This window comes from Scomber scombrus, chromosome 18 (assembly GCF_963691925.1).
Source record: "Scomber scombrus chromosome 18, fScoSco1.1, whole genome shotgun sequence".
NCBI lineage: Eukaryota > Metazoa > Chordata > Actinopteri > Scombriformes > Scombridae > Scomber > Scomber scombrus.
In genome coordinates, this window is record NC_084987.1 from 15400544 (window position 1) to 15422829 (window position 22286).

Consider the following 22286-nt stretch of genomic DNA (forward strand, 5'->3'; position numbering starts at 1 on the left):
ACACACACACACACACACACACACACACACACACACACACACACACACACACACACACACACACACACTCTTTGCCATATGTAAGATGCTCAATGGCCGCACCCTCAGGTAGTGAGGATACGAGAATACAAAAGCCAACAACAAAGCAACTGCGAGGGTCCCACCCTTCTCCTGGAGCCTTCCCAGCTTTCATCTGCAGCTTTCCACAAAACGTAAGCAAAGTCAGTAAGAATGATGGATGGACGAGGAGACAGAAGCCAAAAACACTTAGATCTCTCCCATCCAGCACATTCTGGTGCCCTCCACATCCTCTTCTCTTCATCCATCATCTCTCTCCACCTTCACACTGGTGCATCAAACTTTTTTCACCCCCAGGAGAACTTTCAGACTCGCACCACAGCTTCATACAGACATCACTGAGAGAGAATGGATGTACCAAAGATCTGAGAGGGGAGATGTTTGTATCTTACGCAACATTCTCAACAGCCTCGAAGGTTCAACATGAGAGTCATTTCAGTCTGAGGAAGAGTTTGCTACGATTAATTCCAGCTCCATGAGGGTTAGATTTTGGGCATTGATCAAAGCCAGGAGGTTCAATTATATAACTGGTATACATGTATAGAGATATGAGCCCGCAGATATTTCTCACGTAAATAAAAATGCATGCAAGCGTTCCTCGACCACTAGAAACAGCTGCACAGAACTATTTTCAATGTGTCTTTCATCTTGGCAATAAAAACTAAAATGCCTTTCCAGGGAGCAAGTCTACACAGGAGCCTCGAGTTTTTTTAAAACTGTTATTTACAGTACTTTCTCTTTGTGCTTTACTGTAGCAGTAGATTCAGGCGAACAGGATTCTAAAGAGTACAGAGGGAATTAAACTGAATGACAATCATGTCATCACACAAGCCGCAGACCATTTGGGAAATGCCTTCATTACTAATCCGCGGCTCTGCGGTGAAAAGTGGGATCTAGCGGTGATATTGGGTGTGTTGGGAAGGGTGGAGGCACGGGGGGGGGGGGGGGGGGGGTGCAATGGGAGCTTGTGTGTGCCTATATGTGCGTTTGCGAGACAAGCCTGAGTGAGAGACAAAGTGAGCGAGAAAGAGGTTAAAGAAGAGACAACTGTGATTAGCTCAGTATAGAGTTTCATGCCTTCCAGCTCACTTTGGGGGATTCACTGAGACATGTGGATGCAAATCTGACAGAGCCGTAAAGGTGAAACAGTTTGAACTGCAGCATGTGTCTGACTATATGTATGTAGGTATGCATGCAGAATTTTATGCCTCTAGGGTCTTCTACATGCATCTATGTATGTGTTGAGACCTATTGTTCCACTCTGCATGCACATGTACCACTTGCGGTACCCAATCCCAGACTGTTAGTGACTGAAATTCTTGTGGGTTGCTCTGTGTGGCTTTCGTTCATTCAAGGCCCCGTCGTCTTAAATGTTGATTGCCATGACGTCAGCTCTAAACCACAGCCCAGCCTTTTATGTGTCACTGTCACCATCTATTTCCGCCAGTGTGTGAAAAGCAACTTTCTTTCCATCCTTGCAAATTCACCGACACGGACGGTTGGATCGAACACTGTGCTACTGTTACGGGGCCAGAACCACCACCCAAATGGATGTGCTCGTTAATTTTCACACTCACTCAACTTATCCAAAACAATTAGAGATGCAGAATATGTCAGTGTGTGAACAGGCATCAGGGCTGAATGTGTCATTATTCAACCAGGGCTTATGTGCTCATTTATGTAAACAAGTCCAACCTGAAGAGTCTCTGTAAATGAAAAACATAAACCGCCTTCAGATGGGTGTTAACTGGCTATAATTACTGGTGTCAAACCACAGCAGTTTGTCTCGCCACTCTCTGGAGTTTCCCATGTTTTTGGAATTCCAACCTGTCACATCGACTGTGAGAAAAGAGAGTCTCCTAAAAGAAAAAAAGAAAAAATGAACTCCTGTCCATTGCCATTCCTTGAGTCAGGACTGCTAACATAGTATCACCTGTCCTGTGATATCCTGGGGGCCAGAGGTGGCGTGTGTGTGTCTCAAACTATTTCATGCTGCAGAAACAGGAGATGGGCTTCTACCCCGTGGGACCAGTCTGTATTTCACACGAATGCGAAATTATGTTCGACTCAAACAAGCAGACCATCATCTAAGGTGCTGACGGTTGTTTTGGCCAAAGGGGACATGAGTGTACCAAATATGTGACCCACCAGGAAAGTGGGAGATAACTGAGCTTTAAAAAGGAAATATTTCAGCTTTTTTTTTAGATTGAAATGTGGTTTAGTTGTATATTTTGTCATTTTTTTATGGGAAATGCTGTGTGACACATATCGGATCATGTGCTTTATATTGTCCAGTTTATTCACTCTAAATTTTTATCTGAACCAAAAATGGATGATACCTCTCTCATGCCTGTTTGTTAAATATGTAGTTTAGCACGAAGACTAGAACAGCTGGAAACAGCTAGCTTGGATTTCTTCAAAGGTGACAAAAATGCCTACTAGCACCTAAAAATCTCACTTAACTCCCTTTAAAACCACAATATGATCATTTTTGCTTTTGTATATTGGGGGGGATCACACAAACAAAATAGAATGTGTTAATTATTGAGCTGTAGAGGTGCTGGAAGGTGTATTTACCTATAGCTTCAAACAGAGCCAGGTTAGAGGTTTCGTTCGTTTCTAGTCTTTGTGGTATGCTACGCTAATCAGCTGCTGTAAGTAGCTTTAAGTTTACCATACGGATTTAAGAGTGGTATAAAATGTCTCATAACTTTGGGCAAAAGAGTTGTTTTTTTTGTTTTGTTTTTATGTCAATTAATCGACAAGTCAATTAACTATTTTGATGTATTTCTATCTATTTTATCTAGCAAAGTTGCCAGTTCACCTTCTCACCAATATCACTGAAAACATCCCAAAAAGATAAGCTATCATGCTATTTGGATCAAGATTTCTTTTTACACATCCGCACAGATTTATGGTTTTGAATCTGTGTAATGGTAGAGTTAGACACATGTTCTCTTGACAACAGCATGATCACGCCCCTCACTTTGTCGTAAAGCTGATAATCACATTGGTTTGTCTGTGCCCTTCATTCCTGTGGGAATGTATTCTGAGCCTTTGACCTCTTCTTTTTTAACCCCTTTACCAACACACACCCAGGCATGCGCAAACACACACACACACACACACACACACACACACACACACACACACACACACACACACACACACACACACACACACACACACACACACACACACACACACACACACACACACACACACACACACACACACACACACACACACACACACACACACACACACACACACACACACACACACACACGCAAATCTTCCACTCCTTCATGTAGTTCTCATCTGGTCTCACTTTAGGTTTTGAGGTCTGTGTTTTGGGGACAGGACAGAGCTGCTGGTCCAAATGACAGCAGGAAGGCTTTTTCTGCAGACTTCCCCCAAAATACATTTAAAATTAATTTTCGATTCTGTTTTGACCAAACAATAATTCACTTCCTGCAGTAGTTGTCACAGATATGCACTCTGTCTGCACTGTGTCTTTTAGTGTTGGCGTAACATGGTGTTCTGTACTGACAAGCCAATAAGGGAGAGGCTATTGCATAGAGAGAAACAATTACTGCTGACTGACTGGCAGGCGAGATTAGAGAATATTTGCTTTTCTGGTACAAAAGTAAAAGAATAAAGCGCAAATGTGGAGAATTAAATTCCGTCTGTGCCAAATGCTGATGCCGAAGAAATGTTAATCATGTGTTTGCAGATTATTTCTTATATATATGAACGAGTGATGAATGATAACTCTAGAAAGATAGTTGGCTCTATTGCTGAATACTTGAAGGAGTTATTGTAATAAAGATTAAAATCATGGTGTGTGTGTGTGTGTGTGTGTGTGTGTGTGTGTGTGTGTGTGTGTGTGTGTGTGTGTGTGTGTGTGTGTGTGTGTGTGTGTGTGTGTGTGTGTGTTGCACAAAAAAAGTGCTGAGGGGCATAAATCTGTAAAGGTGAGTGGAATTCCCCACATTCAAAGGATCCAGATGTGATGGCACAAACAAACACACTCTAGTACACGTGTATGTATACCGTTAATGCATACAAACACACACACAAAATTTAAACCCAGTAATCATTATTATTTGTAGTAAAATATACAAATGGAAGCTGGTTCTTGGAGAGCATGCCTTCCTTCTGTACTTAAGGGCAACAAATAGATATGTACTGTCATACTGTTACATACATCTATTTTCTAAGAAAGACTAAAGTCAGAACACCTCCATAACTATTTCATAATACTGATATAATGTAAATTTTAAATGTCTGATTGGGTATTCACAGAGGAGAATAAAGAGCTGAAGCAACCCTGAACATTTATGCACAGAAGTTAGCAATCAGCATGACCAAAGGAGCAATTTTGACTATTGGGACCACCCATTTGGGGCCTCTGGGGGGGTTGTAAGGTTCACAAAAGTTCTACATAGACCATATGTATAGCCTGCAAGTGTTGCAAACACACACATAGAAAAGGTTGCATAAGAATGTGATGAAAAGCACTCACAGTATAATCTGAATCTCATCTGGAGCACTGGGATTACTATCCAAGATGACAGAGGATGAGCAGCCACAAATTGCAGGGAGCCAGGGTTAGTTGCTGGGTGGGTGGATGTAGTTATAGGAGGGGGACTGTCTGTGGCATCATACCCAAGGAAAGACTGTCTGGGGTAATTACTTTCCTCTCCTCACTTACTTTTCCTCTCCTAAACCTCTCTCGACGTCAAAGGCCTCTGACGTTTTTTAGACACGCGCTGACACAAATACAGCATTTTCCAAAGTCTGTCACTGTTCTTACTATCTGTGAACTGAACCTCCATTTAAATCATTCAGCTGGAAACCATCCTGATATTTCCATACTCTGAGGACGTGTTTTATAATGTTTCCTAGCCTCTTGCACACTTTCATCTGTGGATCCATGTCATTGTCTTTACCAGCCCTTCACTCTGAAACGCATACAGCAAGCACATAGTAGAACAGAATAGATGTTTGACATGATGCACCCTTGTCCTCAGTTTCTTTTTGAGGCCTTTCAAACACCCTATAGTCTCTGATCAAGGCAGGATAAACATGGCCATGTGGGCACACAATCAGCCAGTCTTATTCTCCTGTTCCTCCTTTCTCATCCCCTAGCTTTCCTGGAAATAAGGACTCCTCTCCCTGATCCACCTGAACAATGCCAGTGCCACACATCTCAAGTATTGCTTTGAAGCTTGCAAGCCAACCTGTGCTGCTGTCTCGAGGTCCTATCTCCCTGAACCAGATCAGAGTACAGATAGCGAGTGATATTTGCAAATACATATATATTCAAAACCCTCCCTGTATTATTGAAGCTGGTGGAGCTCAGAAACAGGAATGCGATCCTGCGATAAAGGTGACAATAAAGCGGCAAGATATGTGGTTTCTTTGAAATTTGTCGTATTGTTTATTTTCTTACTCGGAGCCCGCATACTTGGGATTTTAAAGGGTGCTTTTGGGTGCTTTTTTGGCTTTCTTGGCTTTGCTGTGCAAGTTTGGAAAAATAATCCCTCACGCTTAAAAGGTGCAATATACTGTTCGACATTCAGATTAACTAGATGTCGCACTAGAGCAACAGCATCTCAGACCAAAACAAATGCGCCTGTCATTCACTCAATAAAGACGGGGGGGTTCCTTGAACTGACAGCTCACAAAACTCAGATCAAACTGTAAAACTAGGTACTGCCCGCTTCTCACCTCAAATGTTTTCAGAAATGTATCTTGGTTTAGCTGTAATATTTGAAACTTTGCGGCCCGCCCACCATCTTGAAGACAGACGTGGGGGACTCACATGCACTAAGATTCATGCGTGGCTGAACCAGCATCCAAAACAAAAAAGAGACAAACTTCAATAACAATACACACAGAGGGAGTGTGACTTAATTCTCTGCTCAGGACGCCATTATTCCACTTTATCTTATACATAGTTGTTTACGGTCATCTAGAGGGCCCGAATGTCATATATTGCACCTTTAAATGGTTGACATTTGTTTGGAATTAACATAACTTACAGTATATAGGTCTCCCATAGTTTCTATATTTACGTACAAATCCATACTCATTCCATTTTTACAGTGTTTATAACCAATACATGTATTTCACATACCCGCGCCACGTAAAATCTGTTTATACTCACAGTAAACTACACATCATTTCACATTGCGGTTCCCTGCTGGGCCTCTCTGGGAGGACGAAAAGAAAAAATTCTCATTTTGGTTTTCATAAGCTCCATCTTTTTCAAGCACATGTTGTCCTGACAGAATTACAACAATGCCCAACCTGGAGTGCCTAGAGTTTCCCTGAAGTCTCCTTTGATCCAGAGCAGAAATCACATTCCAGTGTCATGTATAAAAGCCTTGTTTATCCTTTCATTCATTACACAGAGAGAGAGAGAAGTTTGGCTAACATATGTACGCCTGAAACATGTGGAGGGCAGTCCCACGTATGGAGACATCATATATAACTCGCATACTGCAGATATTACTCCCTGATGAAAGGAGTTTTCTCCATTTCTGCTACAGCCAAGCATCCAGGAGCTTTATCCCTTGCGAGCCCGCAAAGTGATCACAGCTTCTGTGGTGTGTGTGGATGACAGATGTTTTTAGGGAATACTATCTTGATGAACTGGATATAATGTCAATGCGTGTGGACTGAGAATGAGACACTTTTCTCTGGCAAAACAGAAGCAGGTGCAGTAAACAGCCAATATCTAAGCAACAGGCTAATATAAACTACGATTAAAACAAGATGTCCTGCAAATGAGTCACAGACATATGTTTAGTCAAACCTCTAGGTTCAGCCTTTGGGACTTGGGAAAGCTTTGGAGTAGTGGTGGTTTAATGTAATTAAGGATCCCAATCCAGGATGAGCCCCAGAGGTCAGTGGGAGAAAAGTGCGGTTGCAATCCAAGTCTGTCTCTTGATTTTATCAAAGGATTACCACTTCCTCCTTCCTGTTTGCTTCCTCTTGGCCATGCAGTTGTTTTCAGATGCCAACCAGAAAGAGTGCTCTCACAGATAGCAAATGTTAATTACAGCCCTTTTCCTCTCCATCTCTAATTCTCACATCTGGTTTATCTTTGTGTTTTGGTCTCTGTCTGTCTGTCTGTTGTTGGGTTTGTCGTTCTTCCCCTCTCAAACTCTCCCTCCTTCTTTCAGACTTCCAAACTTCACCCCGGGGACAGTTTAGTCTGTGTGCCATCTGTGTAGAGCGACATTACAGAGAATCCACAACAAAGGCATTTAATCAGTCACAAGGAAGGTATTAGTGAATTAACAAAGAATTTGAGGTGAAGTTGACAGGCAGACGGATTTCTCTCTGCTTAATAATCTACCGAAAAACAACACTACTCTTTAAATACAAGGGACTTAAGTTCTGAAATGAACTTACTTTACCGGAAAATTTTATCTTCACACCAAATGACACAAAAATGTCTGTGCTTTGTGAAATACTTTACAACTACATTTAATAAACATCATTACAGTCTATGAATGTTTGCACTTCCTTTCTTAATCCTCTGGCTGACACTGGAGCTTTCATCTTCCCCTCTGATCTTACAGCCTTTGAAATGAGCAGCTCCACACCTGCTCATCCCAGAGACATTTAAACAGCACAAGAGGCATTGAACATACCCTCACATCCTCACTTTGTTTAGAATTCCATTGCTCCGCGGGCCCTTTCCGAGCCGCAGGTCTACTGAGTTATCTGGAAAACTTTGCTGAGTAAAAAAAAAAAATTTAAAAAACGCAGGACCCCTTCAAGCCTGGAACACACAGGGATATAAAAAGGCCTGGTTTGAGTTTATTCAGTAAAGATATCCAGATAACTCAGATCTGCTTCACCCTTGGCATGAAACAGTGGAAGCCTGTTTTACAGATACGTACTATACTTGTAATCAGTGAATCTTAGCAGCTTAATTAAGAATGTCAAATAAATTACACGCGCAAATATGTTCTTTTGTAGTTTTTCCTGGTGAAATATGCATTGAACTATTTCAGGCTGTGTTAAGGAATCCTCTACATTTAATCAAAGGAATTGAGTTGCAAAGTGAATTGGTCTACAAACATCGTGACTCAAGAAGTCATTGGTACAGGTACCTGCTCTAAATGTTCATGTTCAGACCACACTAGTGCATTAGTGAGGAAAGATTTTGTAGGCTAGATAGCACCATCAACTGATTGAATCATGCAATTACACTTTCAAAGAGGCCTGTGTTTTACAGTGTGTTCAGCATATTTTAATGCATCCAACCAGTCGTTTAATTTGAACTAAGGCCTGCAAACCATGTGCAAAACTGACATCAAAAGGCTGTGACTCATTTTTCTGGCGAGACTTCAATTAAACATCTTAACCTGTGTACCAAACAGATGGCTTAATTAAAATGATAGGTTGTCACATCTGTTATTTTTCAATGGTCAGGTGTACAAATTAACACTGAACATTATTACTGCAATAATTCCTTACTGCCAATATTGGCCATTAAAATATCCCTTAATTCAATTCCAATCTAAGTCATGAATGACAAAATCCACAGTCGTCCTTTTGTGCTAAATTGTATTCAAAAGTTTATTTGAGCATATACTGTATGAGGTTTTGGTTGTCTGAGTTAGTCAAACCAAGTAAGTAACAAAAAAGAACTAAAAAGACTTCAGCTTTAAAAAATATCATCTTTGTATGACCAATATGGATGGCTGAAGCTTTAGATTGTTTTAAATGTTTGTTTTTTCTCCCCCCATCAATAATATTATATGTATTATAAATGCATCTGATAATGGCCAGGAACAGGAGTGATTACAACAAGAAAATCCTGTTTTGCTGTTCATTTGGGCATTGAATGCAGCTAAATTTGTATGACCCTGTTACATGTCTCTGTGCCGATTGTTTAAAAATGCTGACCAGTCCTCTTCTCTTGCCGTCATGTGAGGACACTTTCTATCCGTGCCCTGGAGCGCCATGAGGCTTTGTCCCAGAACACTTCATTCACTGTCCACACCCTCAGCAGCAGATAACGTTCCCCTCTTTCACAGCTCACTTTTCTGTCCATTAACCTTTTCTGTGGAGACAGAAAAGGCCAAAACAGTGGGTTAAAGGTGGATGAGGGTATAATCTATCAGCACAGCTGTGTAATGCACTGCATGCGGGTATTAGAAACCATTGATAGGCCAACCTTTAGGTATGAACGTCAGTGAGCTGCTGAATATTCAGAAGCGTGAAAGCCCTTCTCTCGGTCCGTCATGCAAGAACTCGTGGCCCAGTCCATTGCCACACTTTCCACAACAAACCTGGGAAATTTTAATTCAGCTGGTTCAAACAAAAACCTATAAATTATATTACAAAAAAGGTCCTGGGATAAATCCCCATTTAGTCCAGCTGGATATGCTGACATTATAAAAGATATCCAGCTGTACAGTTCTGTAGTGGTAATTTACCTTTATGGGTCCCCATGCTTCAGGGTGTTTGGAGACGCTGTCCTTATGAATTGTCTCTGAGAAAGCCGGCCATGGAGAAGAGTGCTCGAACTTTGACGAGCTGGAGAAAAGCTCATGTTCACATTCAGAACACACGTATATACCTGAGAGGGGAAAAACTGTCAGTGAATGCAGAGCTATGACATGTTTTAAGACCTATGAAAATGATTTGCCTGAAGTGTTAATTCTGTCTGCAATCATTTTTTTTAACAAAAGTTAAATTACCCTGCTAAAAAGTCTTCAAATTACAGATTACAAACTCAGATTTTAGGTGAGCACAGAAAAAAACATTGATTGGAGGTGGTCTTTAATTTTCACTACTCTGAGACTTGTTTCTCTTCACATGAAGCGTCATGCTTCTTTGTCACTCACCAGGATGAAAGTGATTTTTATATTCTTCTCTGCCAGAGAAAGAGCAATATGACATTTCATCCATGTCCAATGATTCTGTGTCTCACAACCAGAGGTTTAGTTTCTCTTTAGCTTGAAGCTTACAGTATGTTTACAAAGAGTCACCCAGCTTAAACTAGAACAAACCTGCATGCACAGATCAAGTGTCAACAGCTATGTCCTCCTTGTGTAATGCCGGACCTTATTCTCATTACTTCCACATGATGGCAGTACTTACATCACTGAGTATCAGTGTCAGTGTAAGGCTATTTACTCAGCCTGTGTGTTTTTTTACTTTAAGAACAAAACACACTCTAAATGTCTGAGAAAACTTGAATGGGCAGATTGAGGGTGCCATGAAAACCAAGAATACATTAAGAACATAATATAACTAGACAGGAAATAATTATCAGAAAAATGGCTATTTTTATATTTAAAATTATATTAATTTAAAAAAAACATTATGTAGCCTAAATAGTGGTAGGCTTTAGATTACTAGCCCACTTTACAGGTCAAACAAGGAGAAAAAATGTATATAAATGAAATAACCTCACAACACATCACAGTATGATTTGTATAATTAAAGCTGGTTAAACCTGGAGGTTGATATTCTTAGCAATCACAAGGTCATCTTTTAAGTATGATCATTGCAACAAAGCACAAACACTTCAGATCAATGAAATGGCCTCCCAACTACTATCTGATTTAAATCCCACCTGATCCTGCTTATCTTTTACACAGGTTCTAGTGACCTTTTCTCAATAGCACTACTAGCTGATGTATTTTTAATGTTAGACAGGAATTACTTACCATAATTTCAAAAGCAGATTGTCAATTGTATTATCTCAAATCATTTTTTATGCCCAACCCAGAGCCATTTAAGTCAAACTAGACCTAACTGTGAAACCACTGCTTACATTAAACTTGTATGAGAAAATTGAGAATAATCATAACCAAAGAGTAGCACAGAGAGACTATATGGAAGGAGAGATAATTGCACAGAGCGATGAATCCTCATATTTAAAAATAATTCTATACAGATCAGTGTTGAACAGACACACTGAAGAATAAAAACATTCACAGATCTAAAAGAGTACATTCACATCAGTATTAATGCATGTATCATATACATGACTTACAAACCTTTATCTATATGCATGACATATGAAAAAATAGCCCACAAACCTGACATTGATGTTATTCTAGTTGCTTCTAGTATTTAAAAAGCCTATTTTTGAGTTACTTTAATAACTCAATATACAGCTCAGCTTAAAAACAAACAAGAATGAAGACATTGTCACAAACAAGCAGCCAAACCTCCTGCACAGTGATTCACAAATCACACATCGTCAACTGACTGCTGACTAGACAACCACTCAATTAAAAACTAAATGAATCATCTCTTTCCATATGAGTCCAGACAGCTCACTGTAACTCTTCATCAGCTTCAGTTTCCAGGCAAACTACCTGCATTGCTGCTGCATTGTTTTTTCAGGTGCATCACTAACGTCATCTTTCATTGTTTTATTGGTGGTCAGTGAATGATAGTTAGTCTAGTCTTTTCTGATAGGTTTCATGTTGTAATGTAATATTAAATGACGTGGGTTAAATGTTTTTTTGATGATCATTTGTATATTTGTGATATCTTGGCAAGTTAGAGTAATATTTAAAGTCATTTTTGTACAGATATGTCAAATGACACAAGTAACTTTGTCATGTAGTTGATATGGTTCTGACTAAAATGATGATGCAACAGATTGCAGGACATATTTAAGGGAGCTGTTTGCCATTTGGGAGAGGGAGTGTTGTCTGTGTTCACATGAGCAAGCTGCAAGTTTTGTGAGTTAAGTTTTCCTCATATAAGAAAAGTTTGTTTGTTTTTCCTTTTCATCTTTGATCTTTGTGGGGATAAACATCTATTTTTAGTTGCACCGTGTAGATAGACAATCTTAATTTAGTCTTAAACTAGTATCCTCCTCCTGCCTTCTACACATTATTTTAACACTTCCCAAAATGATATTGTAAAATTAGTTATAAACACTTAAAACAAAGAAAAAGTACCTTGTTTAAAGATTTTTCTACTTACCCGTCCCACCCTTCGTCCTCCCAAGCTAATTTTTTAAAATTAACTCAACTCTTAGGGAGAAACATCCATGTGTCCTTCGCCTATCAAAGACGAAAGACATTCTGATTGGGTGGATTAAAGATATCTTCGTTAAATGAAATGAATTCCTCAATTGTTCAGAACAATGTTCAAATTGAAGCTGAAAATCTAATCAAATAAAACACTGATGGACTGTATTATAGGAATGGGAATGGCAGAGTGGAGCGAGCAATGCAAGGTGAAGGGCTGAAGCAGGGCAGAGCAAACAGGAGATCCACGATCCAAACTGGCAAACAGCTGACGTGGCAGGTATTTTATAAGCTGGCGTGGTGAACCTGAAGCACAGGCAGAGAACAAGATTAGTAGAATTAGGATTAGAAGATCAGAGAAACAACCTAACATGTTACAAAGGACTTTGCCGTAGTGTATGCACCGCATTGGCAACTGAATGATCTGGCAAAACCTGGAGAGATGAACTGGTGCTTTATACTGCTGTGGCTTGTCGAGTTGATTAGTAGATCAGCTTCAGGTGCTCAGGTTAAATGGTAGCAGAGGGAAATCAGGAGGTCACACCAAGCACACGCACAAACACAGTGAGAGACAGACTGGGGACAAACATGAAACATTAGGAAGGGGAAACAACATAGGGAAGACAGGATGTATAGCTGACTACCTAACGCCATAATTGAATTGCTGGAAGACACTTTATCTTCCTGGTCTACTGATGCCATCATGTGTCTACGCATCAAGTTACCTTGAAATCAATGTATTCTATTTGTAATGTCTAAGTTATCAGCAAATTTACAATAGCAGGTTTGACAGACAAATATCTGTATTGCAATTCAGTGTCACTGCTCTCCATGCATTAGAATGAATGAGCAAATTAGAGAAGAATGTGGGCAGCAAACATCCTACACTTGAGCAGTTTGAGTCACAAAAATAGAGAGGGACTTGAGTATAATGAGATTATTTAAATGAATCTCTTTGCTAGAAAAGGCAAATTCTCATGTGCATATATGTATTTACCGCCTGGAGGAAAAATATTACTTTACAATGTGCCAAATTAGCCCTCAGTGGGGCTGTGTTTTTAAATTTGTTAAAGTTATGGTAGTGTTTTGTTGTTGTGGTTTTTACCTCATTTTTTTCTTTATAAAAAAGCTGATCATCGTACAGTTCCTACACTCAACAGATTACATTTAAGCAGTCAATCATTTTACTATTTACAGCAGTTCTAAGTTGACATACATCTTTTACCTGACCCTAATCCTCTTCTGCAGGAAAAACCATAACTTTGCACCTCCTAAATGAATAATGGGAAACTATTCACAGCAAGTAGGAAAAAAGTGACTTTAATATTTGAAAACAAGATTATAGACATGAGATATTTATCAAAGTACCATTATCTTAATTTAAAATACATTTCAGTTCTTTGCAATCAGTCATTGTGACTAATTTACATAAAGCTTCTCAGTAGTGAAAATATTATTTAATTAGTTACAAAGTTTCCGCATCTGGCATGACAAACATTGCAGTCATTGTAGATGAATGAATATTAAAAATATCAGAAGTAATCTTTGGAAGTCTTAGGTTTAAAGTTTTGAAAGCCATTTCTTACAGATTGGTGCTCATTTTCAGTTTAAACAAACAAACTGTCGGTAAGAAATAGCTGACAGAATCCTGTGAAGTCTGTTACATGAGAAATTAAGTCTCAATCAATATGTAACTGATGAGACAGTGAATGTGTAATCAGTGAGGCTATCCTGGTTAATGAGTGATTATTCTGTGATTATTGCATAATAAAAGATTTGAGACAAGTCCTCTGTTCTTGCTGTCCAGTGAGGCCACCGTCCATCAGAGCCCTGGTGCTCCCACATTGGGCCTTTCCCCAGAACACTTCATCCACTGTCCGCACCTTCAGCAGCCCAGCCCAGAGAAACGTCTACAAATTCTGCAGCACTTCCCCCTGACAGCTCACTTACTGCCCATCAACCTTATCTGTGGAGAGGGGAAAGATACAAGGACATGTTTGGCTATGTGGAAGTTGTTTCCCAGCAAACACTTGGGTCTTTGTCCAGTACCTTTCATATTATTTGAATGTTTCAATATTCTTTTGTTACATATACTGTACAACAAAATATATTAGAGCATTGTTTTACCTTTAGGGATGAACTTCAGTGAGCTGCTGAATATTCAAAAGCGAGACAGCCCTTTGCCTGGCCCATCGTTCACAAATTCATGGCCAAGTCCATTTCCACACTTCCCACACCGAACCTGGAACAAAAAAAAAAACATACATCTGAATCACATGTGAGCATTAGTGCAATAAACCATTCCTTGAAATAAAAAGTTCTTTAGGGTTATGAGTTGTTTACAAGCGACTGGTATCTGAATATGTGGGTGACGTAAAATGCAAACAGCTGCTGAACTGAATATTCAAGAATAAAACTGTGTGGTGGCTGGTGTAGAAGTGAATTTCCTCTGAAGGATTAAGTTATTTAAAAAGTAAATCTCTCTTCTACTGATGGTACCTTGTATGCACCAGGTCTCTCCTCATGTTTAGAGACACTGTCTTCATGGATGGTCTCTGTGAAGGCTGGCCAGGGAGACGAGTGCTCATATTTGGTGCGGCTGGAGAACAGCTGGTGATCGCACTTGGAACACACATACATCCCTGAGGAGTAAAGAAGGGAAGATGATGGTTAGTATTAAAGCTGCAACTAACAATTATTTTCACCATTCAATGAATCTGTTGATTAAACTTTAAAATTATTGTTTAATATCAATAAAACATCGACAGACAGGCCACAACCCAAAGCTATTCAGTTTACCATCATTAAGGACAAATGAAACCAGAAAATATTCAAAACGAAAAGTTGAAAGAAGAGAGGTTTGGCTTTTCTTAACAAAAAGACCCAAAATGTTTTTCGATTATTAAAATAATTGATAATTAATTTTCTGTCCATCAATTAATCAATTAGTTGACTAATTGTTGCAGCTCTAGTTTTAATAAATCTTAACTCTGTCGGACTCTACCACAGTTAGTGTCAATTTATTAGTGTAATTTACTAAATATCGGCAGGAGGATGATTTGTTTAAAATGAAAACGGCACACAAACACGAATCACGTGTTATCGTCTATTTATCACTGGCCATGTTTTTGTTTGAATGAAATTCCTTCATATTCATGTATATAATATATTTTATATGTTTTTTAAATCCAGGTATGTACACAGTGCTTTGAATTTCTTCAAATGTGTAGTAATAATTTCCTAAGTGGAACTTAAACTTCTTATCTGCAACATCCAGTTTTGTAAGAGTTGTGTAACCTGCCAATGGGTTACAAAACTTGGCAAGCTTAAAATTGGGTTGTTTTTTTTCAGTATGCCAAACAATGTCAACCCTTTCTTAAAGTTTAAGTTTGCTGCTCGGTTAAATCTTTTAGCTCCACTTCTACAAGCCTGTGTGTAAAGTTATTTACAGTAATAGTCAGGTTTGTTTGCTAACAGTGGCTAGCTGGTTATCATTAACTCTGCTAAGCCGTCTCTGACGCCGTCAAGCAGAAACGTTTCTACATTACGTCGATAACAATGTAATAAGATGACAACAATACCTGATTTGAAGTGGTCTTTGTAGACCTCTCCCCCGAAGAAGCTACAAAATGACATTTCTCTGCAGTGAGACCAGTCACTCAGCTGCTGCGTCTTCTTCTTCTTCTTTGGTTTGGCAGACTCAACCAAACTTAAAGCTACACGCCGGTGTTACACAGAATTTGGTGACCCGTCAGATTCATGACACCACAATGTACAAATACTTAATTTCAAGTAAAAACCCTTGCATTTCATTTAGTATCTTCCTTATTTTCACAATAACATAGTTTATTGCACTATAGTTTATTTCATAATGCCGTTTGTCAGAATTTAGGTATCAATACATTTTACCTACTGTTATTTCATATTGGCTGGCAAAAAGTCATTCTGCTGAAAAACGACATTATGAAATAAACTATGATGCAATAAACTATGTTTTTGTATTTGATAACCAACTAAAATAAAAGTACATTCATATAAATTTGGTAATTTTCTGAAAAATTAGTAGCCTACTTTTACTTCAGTACTTCAAGTAAGATTTTAAATGCAGGATAATAAAGTTTATATGAAGCTCATGTGAGGTCTCAGCTGTCTGAGTAAGTCAAACCAATTCGATATCTTCCACAGTTAGAGGTGCTTCTGTATAAAGTGTTTTCCTGTTGAGCTGCAGTTAAAGGATGGCAACAAAAAAGAAATAAAAAATGTGACTTTGGTACAAAAAAGACTAACTTTGAGAGATATGCACTTGATTTGACCAATTTGGATGTTTGATGCTTTTGAATTTTTTTTAGGCTACATTTCATCATTTATGGATCTGTTAATGGCCAGTATGAAGAGGAGGACTGCTATGGGACCAAACACATATCTCACGGGGGCTAATGGGATTGTGGAGCGAGGAAATATCTAATAGGAGATTTAGGATGCACCACTGGATTCACAACCCCTGCACTTAGTAAAAGTTACCTGGTCAAGTAAGTGTAAACATTCTGCTGGTACAATGCGACTTCCTGTTGGAGTGCCTGGCCTTCAGAATAAAAGAAGTGTATATTTAACTCATGGGATTTCAGTGGCATTAGAAACCGATGTTTACATCAACAAAGCAAGTGTGAAATAAAAACAAAATAATTTATGTAAACAGAAGAATTGCTGTTAGAAATATAAATGTGTGTTTTGAAAGTCTTCAAAGTGGTCGTAATTTGTAGGTAGCATAAGTCTCTGATGTGTTGGTAGTGGTACAGATGTCAGGTGGTTGAATAGTGTAGCTTGGTTTACACCTCCTCCTGGGTGCACAGTCTGTCTTCTCTGGGGAGCTGTACTCACTCTACGGTGAGGTTGTGCTCAATGAGGACAAGGATTTCTTTATGTTTGTATCAGTCAAGGTGGTCAGGTGATTTGCCACTGACTTGTTTGTGTTTAGTAGTTTAGTATTATTAGCAGATATTGACCTATCACAGATATATCAGCATTGGTGAATATGTTGTCTAATATGTGCCTATTTTTTATTTTTTTAAGTTATATAGGCAAAATGTTATTGTATATTTAATCCATTTTCTTATTTCAAGTGTAATGTATGTATGTGTCTTTAACTCATATTTAATTCTAATTCTTAAATTCCCACAAAAGTTGTCATTTTATACAGTAAAGTTTATTGTCAAACTATAAAATATCATACCTTCATTATATTTGAGGGAGCACTACAAAAAAATGTGTGTTCATCTATACATTCTGTACATAATATTATCAGCCAATATATTGATATCAGAAATCCAGTATGGGTCTGGTTCTATAGTGTTTAGGGCCAAATATTATTCCAATTTGTTCTTGTTATTTGGTTGATTATTTCCAGTGTGTCAGCTTTGTTGCAGTTAGTTGTGGTGCTGATGTTTAGATGGAGGTAGATATAGTTTTTTGTAGGAGTACAAAGGTTGTTGTTGTTACTCTCCCCATCACTATTTGGAGCTGACGCTTTTATTCTGAACAAGTCACACCGGAAGTCCTATTTAGTGAATTGACGGGTCAGCGCCTGCAGCTGGACTGACAGCTTTCATCCAAAGGTAGCGGAGTTGATCTCTTCGCCATCATATTTTAATGCCTCTGCATGAGACATGGACGCCACAATGTTTCAGCTGAGGTCGTTTGTTCACCGGCGGCTGTACGCAGCAGCAGAGGAGATCCTAGGAGAGGTGGAGAAAACCATCACGTTAGCTCTGTACGAAGCTGAAGTTAGTCGCTCTAAAGAGGAGATGCAAAGTGTGCGACACCAGCTGGGCCTTCTGCCAAAAAAATCAGGTTGGGGAACTTGTGTCATTTTTAATTTAACATAATAATTAACACATTCAGGAGCGAAAAAGTAGCTTTATAGAGCAATGGATGATTGTCTGCGCGTGCGCACACGGGCATACGTAATCCACTCAAGTATTGTACGTGCTCTGCTGCAGTAGGAATGTTTGATTTGTGTACAGCAAATTAGAGTAGTGACCCACACTTTTCCTGTCATATTTAGAATATAAGAGTGCGCTTGCAGATTTCAGGGTTTTATATCATACGTCTCTTTTAGAATCTAGTGGAAAGTGACTTGTAATTGGGTAACATGTCCCTCTACCTCTTTTGCACCTGCAGAGAGTTCACCGACCAGCAAAACTGTGGAACATGGAGATGAATGTGAGTTCCCACTGCTGCAGGAAAATCCAGGACCATCAATGCCAGAGGAGTCCAACTTCAGCCTGAGTGCTGAGGTCCCGGGACCCTCTCAAACCAACACAGATCTGGATAATAACAACTGGAAATATTGCCTGGTTGAGACAGACTTCAAGATGTCTGAGATCAAACAGGAGCAGGATGAACCTTGGGATGACGGTCACACACAGGAGGCTAATTTTCCTTCTCCTGAAGTTGTGAAAATTGAGCAACATCTGCCGGGAACACCAGGAACTTATGAAATGCAGCCAGTTTCTTCAGATGGATCTGCAGCTCAGAGTGAGAGCAATGAAAGCGATGAGGATTTGGTGAGCAGCAAAGAAGAAAAGACTGAAATGATGAAACGGAATGCAAAGATGTTGCAAGCACAAAGCGGCAGTGTTAATGAGAAGAGTCAAGCGGAATTGCCTTATAAGAATTTCTCTGCTAAAGGTCAAAAGGACCGCAGCTTTTGCCATTTGTGTGGCAAAGGATTCCAGTACATCGGCTCTTTGATGAAGCACATAAAAACACACGACAAAAAAATAGATTGCACTGTTTGTGGGATAACTTACCAGTCTACAAAAGATCTGGTAATACATTTGAAAGGTCATCATAACAAACATTATTTTTGTGACGTCTGCGGCAAGACCTTTGCCAATAACCGTTGTCTCCGGCTGCATGGGAAAATACACACAGGGATAAAAGAGTTTGTGTGTCAGGAATGTGGCAAAACATTTTACCGGAGAGAGCATCTGATCGTGCATGTGAGGACCCATTCCGGGGAAAAACCATATCACTGTGATATATGTGGAAAAGCGTTCAGCCAGAGCCAGAACCTCACTATTCATAAAAGAAGTCATTCAGGGGAGAGACCATATCATTGTAGCATGTGTGGCAAACTTTTTAATACTAGCAGTCACCTCAAAACACACATGAGATACCATTCAGGAGAAAAACCGTATCCATGTGATATTTGTGGTAAATGTTTTCGCCAAAGTGGACAGATGACTAGACACAGGACAACGCATACAGGAGAGAGGCCGTATAGCTGCCATGTTTGTGGTATGAGATACAGGTTTGCGCCTAATCTTAAGGTGCACCTGCAAACTCATGAGAAGGCAACCACTCAGTAAAATTAATTAGACAGGTCATTTCAGAGCTTGTGTACTCATGAGCTAGACAAGAAAGGTTTACATGCATGGCACCAGTTTGCCATCTTTGGGAGTTAACCAATTAACAACAAATTAATTATGATTGTATATTGCTGCCAGCCTTTTCAGAAAGCCTACCATGATTTTTTTTTTGTTTGTTTGATTGAGATCATGCTTTAGATAAGTCACCAAACAGTGGTCAGTCACCATTTTCTATCTACAGATTGAAATTTGGCAGAGCTCTCATGAGTATTTGCTGATGTTATTATATTTCATGCACCAATTGGAATCACAGAGCTGTAAATTGTCCCACCTTAAAGGCCCTGCTCATCCACACAGGTGTTTTAAATAACTGTGGTTGACTAGACCTCATGAACTGCTTAGTAATTACATCTTTGCTGGCAATTACAGCACATATTCACAAATCTCTATACGCTTATAAGAATGATAAAGGTTTAGGTTGTCCTATCCTGGTTAGTTCAACAAAAATAAAGGTGCAGTCACACCATATTTCGCTCCCCTATTATTCTCTATGAAGGACGGGGTTATCGTGAATTGAAGCCTCTTGTGATTCGTGCATTATTCAGTCTGGTTGAACTTTGACGACTTATGACAGTTTAAATGTCCACACTGTGGTCTGATAAGGCAAAATACACATAAAAAATACCTTTTGACAAGTGCAACAGGAGAAAATGTATACATGACATTTAAACTGAACTACACATGCCCACTCAGTGCTGGGATGGGGTCTGATCAGTCAGACACCTGTGTCGGTGTTTTGGAGCTCCAGCTGTTTGACGCGAGCAGTTTCATTCATTTGTGGGCCAGTGTTGAATATCAGCAAAAAATTGTGACACATTTTTAGTTTACATTATAGAGTAGAACATCATATCTCTATAGTTATATACTGTTGTGTGGAGCCATGCTTTAACCATTTGTCCAAAGCAATTTAGTTGTTTTTTAAAAAATACACACGCAACGAGTAATTTTGGTTTCAATCTGTGTCTTGCTCGATACATTAACAGATAACATTGCCGCACTATTTCTTGTGTAATACAGCCCTGAAGCAAGATTAATGTAGATCATAACCTTCGTCGCACAGCTGTAATATGTGTGAGGGAAAAAATGTGCAATATGATGTTTTTGGGTATCTTGTAAATCTACAAGCAGTTATTACAAAGAGTCAACCAAATGACGAAAATGTATTAAATATTTATTTAATTTATTTTTGTTGCAATAATCTTTTAATAAAATAATCAGAAATTGGAACTGGTTTTCTGATGCTCAGTCATGTTATTTGCATTAATTTCCGTCATTTACATACAGTGATCTAAAATCAAATGAAGGAAGAGGTTGTCTGCATGTAAACTCAGCTAATTTTTAATTGGCCAGGTAGCCTCATCTAGGCTTTGCATTGTACACCAAGGAAATGTTTTTGCCCCATTAGCACACAGACACATCTGTAGCAATGTGAATGTCATGTGATGACTCATTTGGAAGAACAATTTGAAGAGGTATTCTACCTGTTCACCCACTGTCCAATTATGGTCATAAATCCCTTGAAGTTTCTGTTCAGTGTGATTTAGACTGCTGAAAGTGTTGGCACTTTAGACAGTCAGTTGATATCCCTGGGTTAAAACACATGGATGATCAGAGGGCGGAGCAGCATCTGTGGAGCTGTTCTTTTCTCACATTTCATGTATGTCATTTTGTTTACTCTTCTGTGTAATGTCTTCTAATGGTGATTTTATGGTGAAACCAAATTTCCATATCGGGGACAATAAATATCCTTTCATATCACATGACAGTAGTTTGTTTATCGTCATCAATGTTATCCTCCAATCAGTCTGAACATCTAATGTTCAGCATAAAGCTACATGGTATTTAAGATACTGCATGTCCACTATTACACCAGATCTGATAGACCCTTTCGAAGCAGGAAAACACAGGTGTAAATAATAACATTAACGATGGTTCCATTACACTAATTGTCACATGAAGCCATGTCTGTGAGTGATGATACCACAGTGCTGGAGTCTAGCCATCATTAATGTTATTAATTCCAGCTATGCTGTTCCAGCTTTGACAAGTCACATTTTCTGCCTTGAAAAGGGTCTATTGGCTGATGGCTGTAGCCAGCACGGAGTTTTAAATGTATGTAGATATTCTGGATGGTATATTCAGATTTACTTTACCAACTTGGCTTGACAAACATCCAAGCAAGATGGTAAATTTCGGAAAGAATGTAGTCCTTCGACTAGAGTGAAAGCCAATTTTATTACATGAGCTGCCACTCCTGAGTGCCTGGATGTTAGCCAAAATCCACACCTGTCCTTCTCACAGAGCTGGTAACACACATTTGAAATGTGATCCTGACTACACACTGCTTTTTGTAAGATTTCAAAAGCAAAAAAGTTGCAAACCACAGGTTTAATCTTTAACCATATGTTGCATTTTAAAAGCCTTTTATATTATCCATTGTGTCAAGTCTTCATTTGAAAAGTAACTGAAGTAGTCAAATAAATGTAGTGGAGTAAAAAATAAAACACAAGTATCTCAAAATTGTACTAAAATAGCCTACAGTTGAGTTAAGTACTTTGTTACTTTCCACCACTGCCTATAATCATGAAGATATCATGCCTGATTGCCTATTAACTGAAATAACTTCTTTGGCCACATTGTGATTACTTGGTTACAAGAAACGTTGAAGTTTCACAAAGACTTGCCTTTTCTATTACCACAGACATAAAGTTGTATTTATTAGCGTGTTCATAAACTGGGTAACACTGCT

The 22286-nt window shown here is 39.0% G+C and overlaps 2 protein-coding genes and 1 pseudogene across 2 annotated transcripts; 1 reads left to right on the forward strand and 2 right to left on the reverse strand.

The window, feature by feature from the left end:
* Positions 1–8881: 8881 nt before the first annotated feature.
* LOC133999842 (methionine-R-sulfoxide reductase B1-A-like) lies at positions 8882–10068 on the reverse strand (annotated as a pseudogene).
* Positions 10069–13411: 3343 nt separating this feature from the next.
* Positions 13412–15828, reverse strand: LOC133999508 (methionine-R-sulfoxide reductase B1-A-like). Its single transcript, XM_062438706.1, has 4 exons — positions 15689–15828; positions 14607–14749; positions 14235–14349; positions 13412–14073 (listed from the first exon to the last, which is right to left on the reverse strand). The coding sequence occupies exons 1-4, from the start codon at positions 15741–15743 to the stop codon at positions 14054–14056; spliced, it is 333 nt and encodes a 110-aa protein (XP_062294690.1). The 5' UTR covers positions 15744–15828; the 3' UTR covers positions 13412–14053.
* Positions 15829–17658: 1830 nt separating this feature from the next.
* Positions 17659–19477, forward strand: LOC133999942 (zinc finger protein 397-like). The gene is made up of 2 exons (XM_062439291.1): positions 17659–17954; positions 18285–19477. Exons 1-2 carry the CDS (start codon positions 17771–17773, stop codon positions 19475–19477), a joined length of 1377 nt encoding a protein of 458 aa, XP_062295275.1. The 5' UTR covers positions 17659–17770.
* The last annotated feature ends 2809 nt before the right edge of the window (positions 19478–22286 follow it).